We start from the raw sequence: 15,668 nt of genomic DNA, 5'->3' as shown, positions 1-15,668 counted from the left end.
CCATGGAGAGAGACAGGAACAAGATGGCCGACAGGATCATAAACCTCACCCTACAGATACTCTTCCGGCTTACTGGAGAGGTGAGGGATTCTGGGAGTGATGTCACATGACCTCATTCTTATCTATGTAATAACAGATGGATATGACTGGAGAGGTGAGGGATTCTGGGAGTGATGTCACATGACCTCATTCTTATCTATGTAATGACAGATGGATATGACTGGAGAGGTGAGGGATTCTGGGAGTGATGTCACATGACCTCATTCTTATCTATGTAATAACAGATGGATATGACTGGAGAGGTGAGGGATTCTGGGAGTGATGTCACATGACCTCATTCTTATCTATGTAATAACAGATGGATATGACTGGAGAGGTGAGGGATTCTGGGAATGTATGTAGTGATATTAATGTGTTTCTCCATACACAGGATTACACAGTAGTGAAGAAGTCTTCTAGTGGGCGCTGTCGGGCCCCTGTGTGTGAAGAATGGGGAAGAACCCTGAGCCCAATCCCGGGGCCCCCACCTCACTCCCTGATACATGAGGAAATGGATGAACAGAAGATCCTAGAACTCATCAACAAGATGATGGAGCTGCTGACTGGAGAGGTGACACTGCTGGGACATTATACAGTAATGGAGGGGTCTGGTGATGACTGGAGAGGTGACACTGCTGGGACATTATACAGTAATGGGGGGGGTCTGGTGATGACTGGAGAGGTGACACTGCTGGGACATTATACAGTAATGGAGGGGTCTGGTGATGACTGGAGAGGTGACACTGCTGGGACATTATACAGTAATGGAGGGGTCTGGTGATGACTGGAGAGGTGACACTGCTGGGACATTATACAGTAATGGAGGGGTCTGGTGATGACTGGTGAGGTGACACTGCTGGGAATGCTGGGACATTATACAGTAATGGAGGGGTCTGGTGATGACTGGAGAGGTGACACTGCTGGGACATTATACAGTAATGGAGGGGTCTGGTGATGACTGGAGAGGTGACCCTGCTGGGACATTATACAGTAATGGAGGGGTCTGGTGATGACTGGAGAGGTGACCCTGCTGGGACATTATGCAGTAATGGAGGGGTCTGGTGATGACTGGAGAGGTGACACTGCTGGGAATGCTGGGACATTATACAGTAATGGAGAGGTCTGGTGATGACTGGAGAGGTGACACTGCTGGGACATTATACAGTAATGGAGGGGTCTGGTGATGACTGGAGAGGTGACACTGCTGGGACATTATACAGTAATGGAGGGGTCTGGTGATGACTGGAGAGGTGACACTGCTGGGACATTATACAGTAATGGAGGGGTCTGGTGATGACTGGAGAGGTGACACTGCTGGGACATTATACAGTAATGGAGGGGTCTGGTGATGACAGGAGAGGTGACACTGCTGGGACATTATACAGTAATGGAGGGGTCTGGTGATGACTGGAGAGGTGACACTGCTGGGACATTATACAGTAATGGAGGGGTCTGGTGATGACTGGAGAGGTGACACTGCTGGGACATTATACAGTAATGGAGGGGTCTGGTGATGACTGGAGAGGTGACACTGCTGGGACATTATACAGTAATGGAGGGGTCTGGTGATGACTGGAGAGGTAACACTGCTGGGAATGCTGGGACATTATACAGTAATGGAGGGGTCTGGTGATGACTGGAGAAGTGACACTGCTGGGAATGCTGGGACATTATACAGTAATGGAGGGGTCTGGTGATGACTGGAGAGGTGACACTGCTGGGACATTATACAGTAATGGAGGGGTCTGGTGATGACTGGAGAGGTGACACTGCTGGGAATGCTGGGACATTATACAGTAATGGAGGGGTCTGGTGATGACTGGAGAGGTGACACTGCTGGGACATTATACAGTAATGGAGGGGTCTGGTGATGACTGGAGAGGTGACACTGCTGGGACATTATACAGTAATGGAGGGGTCTGGTGATGACTGGAGAGGTGACACTGCTGGGACATTATACAGTAATGGAGGGGTCTGGTGATGACTGGAGAGGTGACACTGCTGGGACATTATACAGTAATGGAGGGGTCTGGTGATGACTGGAGAGGTGACACTGCTGGGACATTATACAGTAATGGAGGGGTCTGGTGATGACTGGAGAGGTGACACTGCTGGGACATTATACAGTAATGGAGGGGTCTGGTGATGACTGGAGAGGAGACACTGCTGGGACATTATACAGTAATGGAGGGGTCTGGTGATGACTGGAGAGGTGACACTGCTGGGACATTATACAGTAATGGAGGGGTCTAGTGATGACTGGAGAGGTGACACTGCTGGGAATGCTGGGACATTATACAGTAATGGAGGGGTCTGGTGATGACTGGAGAGGTGACACTGCTGGGAATGCTGGGACATTATACAGTAATGGAGGGGTCTGGTGATGAATGGAGAGGTGACACTGCTGGGAATGCTGGGACATTATACAGTAATGGAGGGGTCTGATGATGACTGGAGAGGTGACACTGCTGGGACATTATACAGTAATGGAGGGGTCTGGTGATGACTGGAGAGGTGACACTGCTGGGACATTATACAGTAATGGAGGGGTCTGGTGATGACTGGAGAGGTGACACTGCTGGGACATTATACAGTAATGGAGGGGTCTGGTGATGACTGGAGAGGTGACACTGCTGGGACATTATACAGTAATGGAGGGGTCTGGTGATGACTGGAGAGGTGACACTGCTGGGACATTATACAATAATGGAGGGGTCTGGTGATGACTGGAGAGGTGACACTGCTGGGACATTATACAGTAATGGAGGGGTCTGGTGATGTCTGGAGAGGTGACACTGCTGGGACATTATACAGTAATGGAGGGGTCTGGTGATGAGTGGAGAGGTGACACTGCTGGGAATGCTGGGACATTATACAGTAATGGAGGGGTCTGGTGATGACTGGAGAGGTGACCCTGCTGGGACATTATACAGTAATGGAGGGGTCTGGTGATGACTGGAGAGGTGACCCTGCTGGGAATGCTGGGACATTATACAGTAATGGAGGGGTCTGGTGATGACTGGAGAGGTGACACTGCTGGGAATGCTGGGACATTATACAGTAACACCACTGGAGGGGTCGGGGTGATGACTGTATCATTATGTGTCAGGTTCCTATAAGGTGTCTGGACGTGGCGGTCTATTTCTCCATGGAGGAGTGGGAGTATGTAGAAGGACACAAGGATCAGTACAAGGATCAGGTCATGATGGAGGATCAGCAGCCCCTCACATCACCAGGTAATAGACATGACTATATACACACGTCCTCTCATTATTTGTATGTAAAGAATGAATTCAGTCTCTGTATGTGTTCCCTACAGTCAGATCCAGTAAGAGAACAGCACCAGAGAGGTGTCCCCGTCCTCTTCTTCCACAGGATGATCAGGTAGATGGAGATATTCCCTATGATCTGTAGAAGGGCTGTGAAGCTCATGTGGTCAGTCCCCTCACCCTCCATGACTCCTCATCTCCTGTTCATCTATAACATCCCTTTTTCCACATCTCATGAATCAGGGAGAAGATCGGAACAATATTAATGCTCCAGAGACAGATGTGAACAGTGATGAGCAGTATAAGGAGGACATTCCTACAGGAAAAGATCTGATCTATATTAATTGTTCGGACATAAGGAAAGAAGAAGAGACAGATGTGAGCAGTGATGAGCAGTATAAGGAGGACATTCCTACAGGTAACCTTCCAGGTGAGTGGTAACCACTAAATGTAGAGAACAATCACAAATTTTACTCAGTCACCGGCTGTAATAATTTTGTGTAGAATTCTTTCATCTCTTTGTTCTGTCTCTTTTCTTCTGTATTTTCCCCCATGTATCCAAAACATTAACTTAACCTCTTAAGGATGCGGGGCATACCTGTAAGCTCTCTGCCCGGTCTATAACGTGGGGTCACAGTGGGTCGGTCCTGGCGGCTAATGAAAGCCGGGACTCTGGGCTAATAATGTGCGGCACCGATCGCTGTGCCGTCCGCTATTGACCCTTTAGACGCGACAATCAAAGTTGATCACCGCGTCTAAAGTAACATAAATACACTCCCGGCAGTTCAGTCGGGCAGATCGGGATCATCGCGGTGAAATCGCGTTGTCCCGATCAGCTAGAACACGATCGGAGGGTGCCTTACCTGCCTTCAGCGCTTCCAATCGGCAATTGATTGCTCCAAGCCTTAAATCCAGGTTTCAGCAATCTACCACCGATAATACTGATCATTGCCATGTTAATGCATGGCAATGATCTGTGCAGCAGATCAGTGTGTGCAGTGTTATAGCCACTAGAGGGAGCTATAACACTGCAAAAAAAGTGTGAAAAAAAAAGTTGATAAAGATCATTTAACCCCTTCCCTAATAAAAGTTAGAATCACCCCCCTTTTCCCATTTAAAAAAAAAACTGTGTAAATAAAAATAAACATATTTGGTATCGCCGGGTGCAGGAATGTCCGAATTATAAAAATATATCGTTAATTAAACTACTCAATCATAAAAAATTATCAGTAAGTTCAATCAACACAAAAATGGTGCCGCTAAAAACTTCAGATCACGGTGCAAAAAATGAGCCCTCATACCGCCCCATACACGGAAAAATAAAAAAGTTATAGGGGTCAGAAATGACAATTTTAAAAGTATAAATTTTCCTGCATGTAGTTATGATTTTTCCAGAAGTGCAACAAAATCCAACCTATATAAGTAGGGGATCATTATAATCATATGGACCTACAGAATAAAGATAAGGTGTCATTTTTACCGAAATATGCACTGCGTAGAAACGGAAGCCCCCAAAATTTACAAAATGGCGTTATTTCTTCAATTCTGTCGCACAATGAATTTTTTTTTCCGTTTCGCCGTGGATATTTTGGTAAAATTACTTATGTCACTGCAAATTAGAATTGGTGGGGCAAATAATAAGCCATAATATGGAATTTTAGGTGCAAAATTTAAAAAGTTATGATTTTTAAAAGGTAAGGAGGAAAAAATGAAAGTCCTGAAGGGGTTAAAGGAGTAGTCCAGTGGTGACTCAGTGGTGAGCAACTTATCCCCTATCCTAAGGATAGGGGATAAGTTGCAGATCGCGGGGGGTCCGACCGCTGGGGCCCCCTGCGATCTCCTGTACGGAGCCCCGATAGCCCGCGGGAAGGGGGCGTGTTGACCTCCGCACGAAGCGGTGGCCGACACGCCCCCTCAATACAACTCTATGGCAGAGCCGAAGCGCTGCCTTCGGCAATCTCCGGATCTGCCATAGAGATGTATTGAGGGGGCGTGTCGGCCGCCGCTTCGTGCGGGGGTCGACACCCGCTATCTGGCCGGAGAGCCTGGCCCCCGTACAGAGAGATCGCAGGGGGCCCCAGCGGTCGGACCCCCTGCGATCTCAAACTTATCCCCTATCCTTAGGATAGGGGATACGTTTTTCACCACTGGACTACCCCTTTAATATGGATGAAAATGTGACCCCTTATAGGAGATAACACACATTGTGCATTTATAATATGGATGTAGAATATAGTTGGGATATGGACATGAAATATACCTGCTGGATGGAAGGACTGCTGCATATGTCTCCACCATCCCGGATCCAATGGGACATTCCTGATGATGATGTGATGTCCGCCATCTTGGCTTGATGCTGTAAAGTATTTCACTTTGGGCGTCTGGGTGCGCCTGGGTCGTAAGAAATGTGTTGAGAAATAAAGACACAAATTATCTGCCAAAGATTTAAAGGGGTACTCCGATGCTCCGGTGTTCTGAACATTTTGTTCAGAATGCTGTGAGCCAGAGGCTGTGATAGTGACATCACAGCCACGACCCCTTCTGATTTCACACCACACCCCCTCCATTCATGTATATGGAAGGGGGGGGGGGGTGTCGGACACTACTTCCCCTCCCATAGACATTAGTGGAGGGGAAGTGGTGTGATGTCATGAGGGTGTGTAGCCATGACATCACCACTACTGCCGCAGGAACCCGGCATTTGCTTAGAACACCAGGTGCTGCGGGAGATCGCAGGGGTTCTCAGCGGTGGGACCTATCATTTGGATAGGGGATAAGAAGTCTAACAGTGGAGTACCCCTTTAAGAAGAATCAAACGTGAAGCCTCCAGGGTCCCATTATCCTCCAGTTCTGTCATATTCCAGAATTCCAACCTACCTGGAGGGGCCAGAAGTACAAGGTGTTCAGTGCTCAGCGACAACGGGAGGAACCCTGACCACTAGAGATGAGCGGATTTTTGAAAAATTCGATTCGGACGATTCGGCAAACTTTCTAAAAAAATTTGGTTAGATCTGAATTTATTCACAGTGAATCTCTATTAAAAAAGGCTATTTCTGGGCTACAGAGAGACACAATAGAACACTTTGCCTTGCTGTAAAACACATAAGGAGTTTGCTGGGGTAGTGATATAATACTGTTATTCAGTATGACAGGCAGATTACATTTAGAGAATACGGCACTCTCTATTTGAGCGTGGGTGCACGGTTAGGGTCCCAAACCGTTTGTAATCAAAGAAGAAATAACATAGCACATCACTTGTGGTGAATACGGAAATTTGTTTTATTAAAACAATCCAAAAACAAAGTGATGTTCCGGTCAGTTACGACCTTCCTCAGACCGGATTGTTGCAGAGGAATGCGGAGTCAAGGAGCAAATAGCGGTCAAGAAACCGTGTAACAGGTAGGTGGTAAGCGAACCGTAGTCGCATGCAGATTACAGGCGTTGCTATAAGAATCACTGCTGAATGTGGCAGCAGGGTCAGGAGACCATATGGCTTCACAATTGAAGAGATTAAAGAGATTTTTCCACCAGCAGCACTAGGAGATCACATGGCGGCACAATGACAGAGCCTGGTAATTGGAAAGAGCAAACTTTAAATCCTTTTTTGAGGACCCATTGGAGGGCAAGTCTTGTGCCAGCAGCCGCAGTAATTCCAGCTTCAATAGTGTAAAAGTTGCTGCAGTGAAAAAGCCTGTACTTGTATCTTAAAATCGAACTGGTGGTCCGCCGCGAGGCCAGCCCCATCCTGTCCCAGCCCCTACCTCCCCCCCACCCCATGCTCATGACTGAGTGTCCCGGGTGCCCAAAGCGTTTACTTTGAAAAAATACTGTCAAACTATAAGATCAATATAACAAGGAGATCGCATGGTGGCACAATGACAGAGCCTGAAGGTGGAAGCAGCCTGACGAGACCATAGGGCCTGACAGTTTAAAAGATAAAAATTTTTTTTTTTACTTAAATTGAAGATTTTAAATAGATTAACATTAAAAGTTGTGCCAGCAGCATGAGGAGACCACATGGCGGCACAATGACAGAGCCTGGAGGTGGCATCAGCATGAGGAGACCAAATGGTGGCAGAATGACACAGCCTAGAGGTGGTGGCAGCATGAGGAGGTATGCTGGAGGGGCACTGAGACTTGTCGGTGCAGTGGAGGCTGAGGACATGGCGGAGGATGAAGAGGCATTGTCGCAGGAGCAACGGCGTGAGAGCGTGGAGGCAGAAGTGGTGTAACCTTGCCAAGCTGCTGGTGTGGCTGTGCAGGAACTTTGGTACACACTCACACAGGCTCAAGGACTGGCCCACCTTCTGTTCTACATATTTGGGCAGGGCTGGTACTGCCTTTTTCAAAAATAAATTACAGGTTGGGACTCTCCACCTCGGCTTGGCTTTCTCTGTCTCTCTCTCTGTCTCTCTCTCTCCCTCATCTCTACCGACCACCACTGAACGAGACACAAGACTGTGCCACGACGTATCTGAAAACAGCTTCACTTTGACTCACAAATGAACTACTTGGACCTTTTTTGGGTTAATTATGTATTCAAAATCAACTCTCAAACCTACGGACAGTTTTCAGAAGACTCTTTCTTCAAACAGTGGGTACAGCAAACGGGAAAAAGGGCCGTGCAGCTCACAATTAAATATACGAGGTTAAAGGGGTATGCCGCTGTAAATATCTTATCCTCCTATCCAAAGGTTAGCAGCTTCCGCGTTCGTGACATCACGCCCCCTCCATTCATGGTTATGGGATGGGGCGTAATGGCTAGTGCATAGCCGTCACGCTTTCTCGCATAGACGTGAAAGGAGGGGGCATGGTGGCGGTCATCGGCTACTGAGTTCAGTGGCCGATGACTGCTGATGCCGGCCACCACGCCCCCTCCTTTCATGTCTATGCGAGAAACCGTGACGGCTATGTACTAGCCATTACGCCCCATCCAATACATTTTTTTTCCTGTTTCCTGTACCCACTATGTAGCCGTCACGCCTCTTCCCATAGACATGAATGGAGGGGTTATTACTGCTCTAGTGGCCAGTTATCCGTCACAGAGCGGCGTTCGCTTGCTGCACCGGATGACTGGGGTGCCACAGCGGAGATGGCGGGGGAAATCTTATCCCCTATACTTTAATAGAGGATAAGATGTTTTCCAAGTACCCCATTAAAGATGTATGGAGATTGCTCATGGCTCCCGCCTCAAGAGGGCCAACTCCCAAAAGTTGCGCTCTCTCTTAGAGTCTCTGGCTTCCTTGGAGTGCTGCCAAAAACAGGAGTTCCTACTCGGACACAACCCGGACCCAGATATCGACTGTGAGACAGCAGATTTTGAATCTTCGTGATAAGCGGTCATTCTGCCTCAGAGAGAAGGCTCACCGGGGATATTATGAGTATGCTGACAAGTTAGGGTCCTGGTTGTCTCGAGCCCTCCATCCGAAGCTTTCTTCTCGTACATTCTTTCATTTACTCCTCCTGTATCTGGCAAACTCCACACTACTGGACAGATAGTTGAGGAGTTCTATCGTATTAAGGGTCGTTAGGCTGACCTACCTACCCTCCTGTTTCACGATAAGATCGCCCACCACCTAACACGCCATAAGCTCCCCTCTTTATCCTCTGATACATGGGCTCACCTTGAATGACCACTGGAGCATGAGGAGGTAACAGATGCCATCAAAAACTTGAAAAATGGCAAAAGCCCGTGCCCCGACGGGTTTACAGCCCATTTCTATAAGCTTTTTCCTCCTCTAGTAGCTCCTCCTCTTCTGCGCTCCTTTAATTCTATTGTGGATGGAGCTTCCTTTCCTCCCCAGACTCTAGCTGCCCTTATCACTGTGATCCCCAAGCCTGATAAAGATCCCTCCTATTGTAGTAATCATCGCCCCATTTCCCTCCTTAATTTGGACATAAAACTCTACTCAAAAATTCTTGCTTCCTGGTTGGGTGCCCATCTACCCTCACTCATACACAGACCAGGTGGGTTTTGTTTTAGGTAGGGAGGCAGGGTACAATACCCTCAAATCGTTCACTCTCATTGCTGCCGCCAGGTCCTGTGGCATCCCGGTCTATTTACTTTCCATAGACGAGAAGGCTTTTGATAGAGTGGGATGGCACTTTTTAGATCTTGCCCTGTCGCACTTGGGTATGGGTCCGCAATTCCATCACTGTATCATGGCCCTTTATCGGGGTGCGACGGCGTAGGTGAAGGTTAATGGGACTCTTTCAGAGCCTTTTACCATCGATAACGGGACTCAACAAGGTTGCCCCCTTATGCCCCTGCTTTATGTTATTGCCATGGAATACCTGGCAGTGGCACTGCAACAGAACGATTTTATCCCTGGCCTGTCCCTGAATACTAAATCTTATAAACTTTCCCTATTTACTGATGACCTGCTCCTTTATGTCACCTCTCCGTTAGTTTCCCTCCCTGTTGTTTTAGCTGAATTTTAAAAATATGGTGCCCTAAGCAATTTTAAGGTTAACACCCATAAGTCGGAACTCCTCAACATCTCTCTCTCCTCCAGTGTTGTTTGGTCAGGTTTCCTCCCTTTTCCCTTTCAAGACTTCAGCCATTCTTCTTCGTTATTTTGGTATTTACTACACTGCTGATCTCAATACTCTTTTTGATTTCAACTACCTCCCGTTATTAAGGATCCTTGAACGGGACCTTACCTCCTGGAGCACCCCAACTCTTTCATGGTTTAGTAAAATGGCTGTAATCAAAAAGGACATCCTCCAGCGATTACTGTATTATTATACTGTATTACTGTCACGACTGGGCAGGGAAGGAGTTCACACTATTATCGCCCACTCCCCTATCCCTTCCTACTTGTGTACCTGCCCTAGGCGACCGTTCCGTAACAAACGTAATCCCTAGGCAAGTGAGGGACAGACAAAAAGTCAAAACAATAAACAAACAAATATCCCCGACCGAGGCGGGACATCACTGCGGCCGGACATCACTGCGGCCGGTGATAGGCTGACGGCTCTGTGACGTTCCCATTCCCAGCGTGAGGCTGTTACCGGAGCAACGGGGCAAAGTAGGAAGGTGAGTTAAAGTTGATTTTGTTTATTTCTGCAGCCCGGGCACAAGGAATATTTAGTACAATACAGATTTACAGCGCCGGCGGCCCGCAACTCACAGGAGGACGAGAAGAGAAAAGCGCTCACGGGTGACATATGATTAGTTCCCCGATGTAGGGGACAGCGCAGCGCTGGGCTGATAATTCATTGGGGGGGGGAGAAGCAGAACAGCGCCCATGGGTCACATATGATTAGTTCTCCGATGTGGGGACAGCGCGCTGCGGCTGATGATTCCTTCATTTGAGGAGGGGGGGGGGGGGGAGGGGCCCAACCAGTATTGCGGTATGGGAAAAATTCATATCGTACAGGAAAAAAATATCGTATGAACCGGTATACCGCCCAGCACTAATTGCAGTTTTGGTAAATTCTCAACTCCTTCATCTACAGTTCTGCGCTCTGCCCTTTGATATAGCCATTGCTCTTAGAGTATTTACAAAAGTAGTGGCAGAAATGGCGGCCCATATCCGAGAGGGAGAAGGGATTTTTATTCCCTATCTAGATGATTTTCTGCTGGTCGCAGAATCAGAAGCAAAAGTGAAAACATTTTTGTCCCGCACTATTGATATCCATAAGTTGGGCTAGTTAATTAACTGGGATAAATCCTCCCTTACCCCTTCTCAACAGAAAGTTTTTTTGGGCATTTTGTTTGACTCTTCAGTACAAAAATCTTTTCTCCCTCCAGCTAAGACAGAAAAAATGATCTCTTCAGTCAGTGAGATCATTAGGTCTCCCTATATTTCTATTAGGATCAGTCTTAGGTTTGTTCACAGCAGCCATCCCAGCAGTTCCCTGGGCCCATTTTCACTCTCGGGGTTAACAATTAGAACTCCTTGGGACTTGGGTTCCCAACAAGATTTGGATAGACGAATTTTGTTGCCCCTTCAAGTGCTGGCCTCTTTAGACTGGTGGTTAGTGAGTGATAACCTTTCTAAAGGTGTAGATTGGGTTTGTCGGGACCCTGTAGTCATCACTTGGGGATGGGATGCTCATTTTAGTAACCTTAAATTTCAGGGCCTTTGGGAAAAAGAGGTGATTGTCAGATCCTCTAATTATAAGGAGCTATTAGCAGTGTCTAGGGCTCTTGAATCAGCTAGTGATTTTATTAGGGGCTCTAATGTAAAAATCTTCTCTGATAATACCACTACTGTGTCTGTCATAAATAGGCAGGGAACTTCGAGAAGTCCATCCCTTATGAATTTGTCTTTTCAGGTCCTGTCCTTTGCAGAATCCCATGTAAAAATAATCTCTGCAGTACATAATAAAGGAAATCTCAATTTCAGGGCAGACTTTCTAAGCAGCCAATTAATTCATCAAGTAGAATGGCGGTTAAATTAAAAAATATTCTTCAAGATCACAGCCTAATGGGGAACCCCTCAAGTGGATCTTTTCGCTACCAGGCACAACAGACAGGTCAGAGACTTTCTTTCTCTAGATCCAGCAGACAGACCCTTGGGATTGGGACTTGGCCTACACTTTTCCTCCCCTGGCTCTTATTCCCAGAGTTATAAGAAAGATCAGAGGACAGAGTGACAGTCCTCTTAATCACCCCATTCTGGCCACGGAGGGCATGGTTCTCCTGTCTGAGGACTATGGGGGACACGTATCATTATTTGTGTATGGTAGAAGCATTTTACCCCTTTTCCCGAATTCTAAATTATGTGCAGAAGAGCTAAATTTATCAATTAAGTGCAATGAGCTTCATAAATTGCGGGTAAATATAGTCATCTCCTCAATCCACTCTTTGGAAAAAATAATCGATGATTTAGAGCATCTTGCTACGTTAAGTCCAAGATGGCTTATATTTGCGCAAAAAAAAACAGCTCTTGCGGCAACATTTTTGGTGTAAAGGAAAAGTACGCAGTTAATAAATCCATGCGTACTATAGATGTCACTCCAAGGTACCCCGATTCGGCCACATCTGGAGGACATGCTCTACCAAAACGTGCGCAAAAAAAGGGCTTGCGCAAAATTTTGCGCAAAAAAATACACACAAAACAGGGGTAAAATCTTTGATACATGTCCCCCTATGTCTCTAGCAGATCCCTGGGTTCTCCTGGAAATCCAGGACCTTCTCAGCCAAGGCCCGTTCCTTCATCCAGATGTTCGCAACCTTCATCTGACGGCTTGGCTCTTGAAAGGATAATCCTGAAGTCCAATGGTCTGTCAGACGCAGTCATAATCACTTTACTATACACTAGAAAACCAGTGACTACAAAGATTTATTTTATGACTAAGGCCTTGCTGGCCGAAACGCGTCACGTTACCTGAGTGTCCGATGTTTCCCATGGCAACTATGCAATAAAGCAGCTCAGTTTTATACGGGTGTGCGCTGGACATCCTTCTTCTTTTGAAAGATTTATTTTAGAATTTGGAAGAAGTTTTTGTCATTTTCAGATTCTACCTATTTTGATTTTGATAAGCCAAATTATTCCTTTAGTACAGGTAGCTGCTCTAGGGACGTTTTATGGCCAGAAGATCATCCCTGGGTGGTGAGATTTTTTAAGTCTGTTACCAGAATGCAGCTATCCAGTCCACCAGCTGTTTCTCCTTGGGACCTTACTCTGGTGCTTAACCCCTTAAGGACCAGTGTTTTTTCCATTTTTGCACTTTAATTTTTCCTCCTTACCTTTAAAAAATCATAACTTCAATTTTGCACCTAAAAATCCATATGATGGCTTATTTTTTGTTCCACCAATTCTACTTTGTAATCACATCAGTAATTTTATCCAAATATCTACGGCGAAGCGGAAAAAAAAAATCATTGTGAGACAAAATAAAAATAAAAAAAGCCATTTTGTAAATTTTGGGGGCTTCTGTTTCTACGCCGTTCCTTTTTGCGGTAAAAATTACACATTTTATTTATTCTTTAGTTCCAAACGATAAAAATGATCCCCTACTTATATAGGTGATTTTGTCGTACTTCTGAAAAAAATCATAACTACATGCAGGAAAATTTATACGTTTAAAATTGGATCTCAGGCACTGAGCAGTCATTTGGCGAACGGACACCAGGAGGCAAGGTAGGAGACCCTCCTCGTGTCCCAGAGCTGTTTGGGATGCCTCGATTTCGCCACAGACATCCCGAACAGCCCCCTGAGCTAACTGGCAGTGATTTAGTTTCATTTTAGACGCGGCGTTCAAGTTTGAACGCCGTGTCTAAAGGGTTAATAGCACGCAACGTTGTTAGAGGCCGGGCCCGACAGGCCGTGGCCCCGCGTTATAGAACGGGAGCGGACTCAGGGAGTACAGGTACGCCCTTGGTCCTTAACAGGTAAAGGGGTACTCTGCTGCTCAGTATTTGGAACAAACTGTTTTGAATGCTGGAGCCGGTGCCGTGAGCTCGTGAGGTCATAGACCCGCCCCTCATGACATCACACCCGCCCCCTCAATGCAAGTCTATGGGAGGGGGCGTGACGGCTGTCACGCCCCTCCCATAGACTTACATTGAGGGGGCGGGGCTATGACATCATGAGCTCCCGGCACCGGCTCCAGCATTCAAAACGGTACCCCTTTAATTCTCTCTGCAGGAGCCTCTATGAGCCTTTGTCTTCTATACCCCTGAAGCTTTTAGTTCAGAAAACTGCCTTGCTTATACATGTAGCTAGAGAACGCTATATTCAGATTATTTTAAAGGGGTTCTCCGGTGCTTACACATCTTATCCCCTATCCAAAGGATAGGGGATAAGATGCCTGATCGCGGGAGTCCCGCCGCTGGGGACCCCCGGGATCATGCACGCGGCACCCCGTTTGTAATCAGTCCTTGGAGCGTGTTCGCTCAGGGACTGATTACAGGCGACCACCGGGCCGGCGGCGTATGACGTCACGCCTTCGCCCCCATGTGACGTGACGCTCCGCCCCTCAATGCAAACCTACGGGAGGGGGCGTGATAGCTGGCCGGCTCGGTGATCGCCTGTAATCAGTTCACTCCGGGGACTGATTACAAACGGGGTGCCGCGTGCAAGATCACGGGGGTCCCCAGCGGCGGGACTCCCGCCATCAGGCATCTCATCTCCTATCCTTTGCATAGGGGATAAGATGTGTAAGCACCGGAGAACCCCTTTAAGGCCTAATCCTGCTTTTTTTTTTTTTACCTAAAGTTGTCTCAGATTTTCATTTATCTCAAGAAGTTGTCCTTCCGTCCTTCTGTGCGAATCCATCCTCAGAAGGTGAAAATGTGTTCCACATGCTTGATGTCCGCAGATGTGTTATAGAGTATTTAGAAAGGACCAAAATTTTAGGAAATCAGATAAATTGTTTGTTCAGTTTGCAGGACCCAATAGGGGAAATAGTGTCAGAGCAGATACTATTGCTAGATGGGTTGGGCAGGCCATTGTTGCGGCTTATTCCTCTGCGGGTCTGTCTCCACCAACCTACCTGAGAGACCACTCTACTAGGGCAGTCGCCTCTACATGGGCAGGGAAAAGAGGTGCTTCTATTGCTCACATCTGTACTTTGTCATCCCCACATATTTTTTTTCGGCACTATAGGCTCAGGGCTGACTATCTATCCTCCTTGGCTTTTGGGCGCAAAGTTCTTCAAGTCGTGGTCCCTCCCTAGTACTTCTCTGGTATTCTCTCTGGTGGTGCTGTCATGACGGAGTGGAAAGCCGGTAACTATGCACCGGTAATTCTATTTTCTCGTAGTCACAACAGCACCACATACTATTCACACCCTTTTTCTTGTTCTTCTCACATGTGGTGTTGAAAAAAAAAATGTAAAATAATATATATATGAGTGGTCCCTCAAGTTACAATTTTTATCGGTTCCAGGATGACCATTGTATGTTGGGACCATTGTATGTTGAGACCAGGACTCTATGGAAACCTGGTAATTGGTTCTGAAGCCACAAAAATGTCATCCAAAAATAGGAAAAAGTGAGGATTATAGATAAATAAGTAGATAACTAATATAGATAAAGCAAATCCTTACATATAAAAGTAATAAAGATCTGCTGGAAGTTGTAAATCACTGTCTATGTCAGTGTTTCCCAACCAGGGTGCCTCCAGCTGTTGCAAAACTACAACTCCCAGCATGCCCGGACAGCCGTTGGCTGTCCGGGCATGCTGGGAGTTGTAGTTTTGCAACAGCTGGAGGCACCCTGGTTGGGAAATAATGGTTTATGTAGAGGACAGGAGCTTCTTCAGGGTCCTATACAGAACACACAGTCCCAAATGGAGCCACCCTTACTTGGTGTCTAAAGGAGCAGCTAACCCTGGTACAGGTAAAGAGTACAGAACATGTAGTTCCCTGTACTGTAGGGGGCGCTACCAGACACCAGTCAGTGCA

The 15,668-nt window shown here is 46.8% G+C and overlaps 3 protein-coding genes across 3 annotated transcripts in view; all 3 read left to right on the top strand.

The window, feature by feature from the left end:
- Positions 1 to 15,668, top strand: part of LOC130306275 (zinc finger protein 268-like) — a 189,915-nt gene that overhangs the window by 123,768 nt on the left and 50,479 nt on the right. The window lies entirely within an intron of this gene.
- The window catches only part of LOC130298779 (oocyte zinc finger protein XlCOF6-like), a 45,668-nt gene that overhangs the window by 26,998 nt on the left and 3,002 nt on the right, over positions 1 to 15,668 (top strand). The gene's annotated exons all lie outside the window — the stretch shown is intronic.
- Positions 3,154 to 14,834, top strand: LOC130298508 (uncharacterized). The gene is made up of 4 exons (XM_056551343.1): positions 3,154 to 3,275; positions 3,359 to 3,423; positions 3,552 to 3,738; positions 14,480 to 14,834. The coding sequence occupies exons 1-4, from the start codon at positions 3,188 to 3,190 to the stop codon at positions 14,758 to 14,760; spliced, it is 621 nt and encodes a 206-aa protein (XP_056407318.1). The 5' UTR covers positions 3,154 to 3,187; the 3' UTR covers positions 14,761 to 14,834.

Source organism: Hyla sarda, chromosome 1, assembly GCF_029499605.1.
Source record: "Hyla sarda isolate aHylSar1 chromosome 1, aHylSar1.hap1, whole genome shotgun sequence".
NCBI classification, from domain to species: Eukaryota; Metazoa; Chordata; class Amphibia; order Anura; family Hylidae; genus Hyla; species Hyla sarda.
This window is presented reverse-complemented; position numbering and strand designations above follow the sequence as displayed.

Bases quoted from the DNA above. Each gene is read 5' to 3' on its own strand.
- LOC130298508 (XM_056551343.1), top strand. From the start codon at position 3,188: ATGGAGGAGTGGGAGTATGTAGAAGGACACAAGGATCAGTACAAGGAT. The intron at 3,424-3,551 runs GTAGATGGAGAT...CTCATGAATCAG, and splicing joins TTCTTCCACAGGATGATCAG to GGAGAAGATCGGAACAATAT. The intron at 3,739-14,479 runs GTGAGTGGTAAC...TTTTACCTAAAG, and splicing joins TCCTACAGGTAACCTTCCAG to TTGTCTCAGATTTTCATTTA.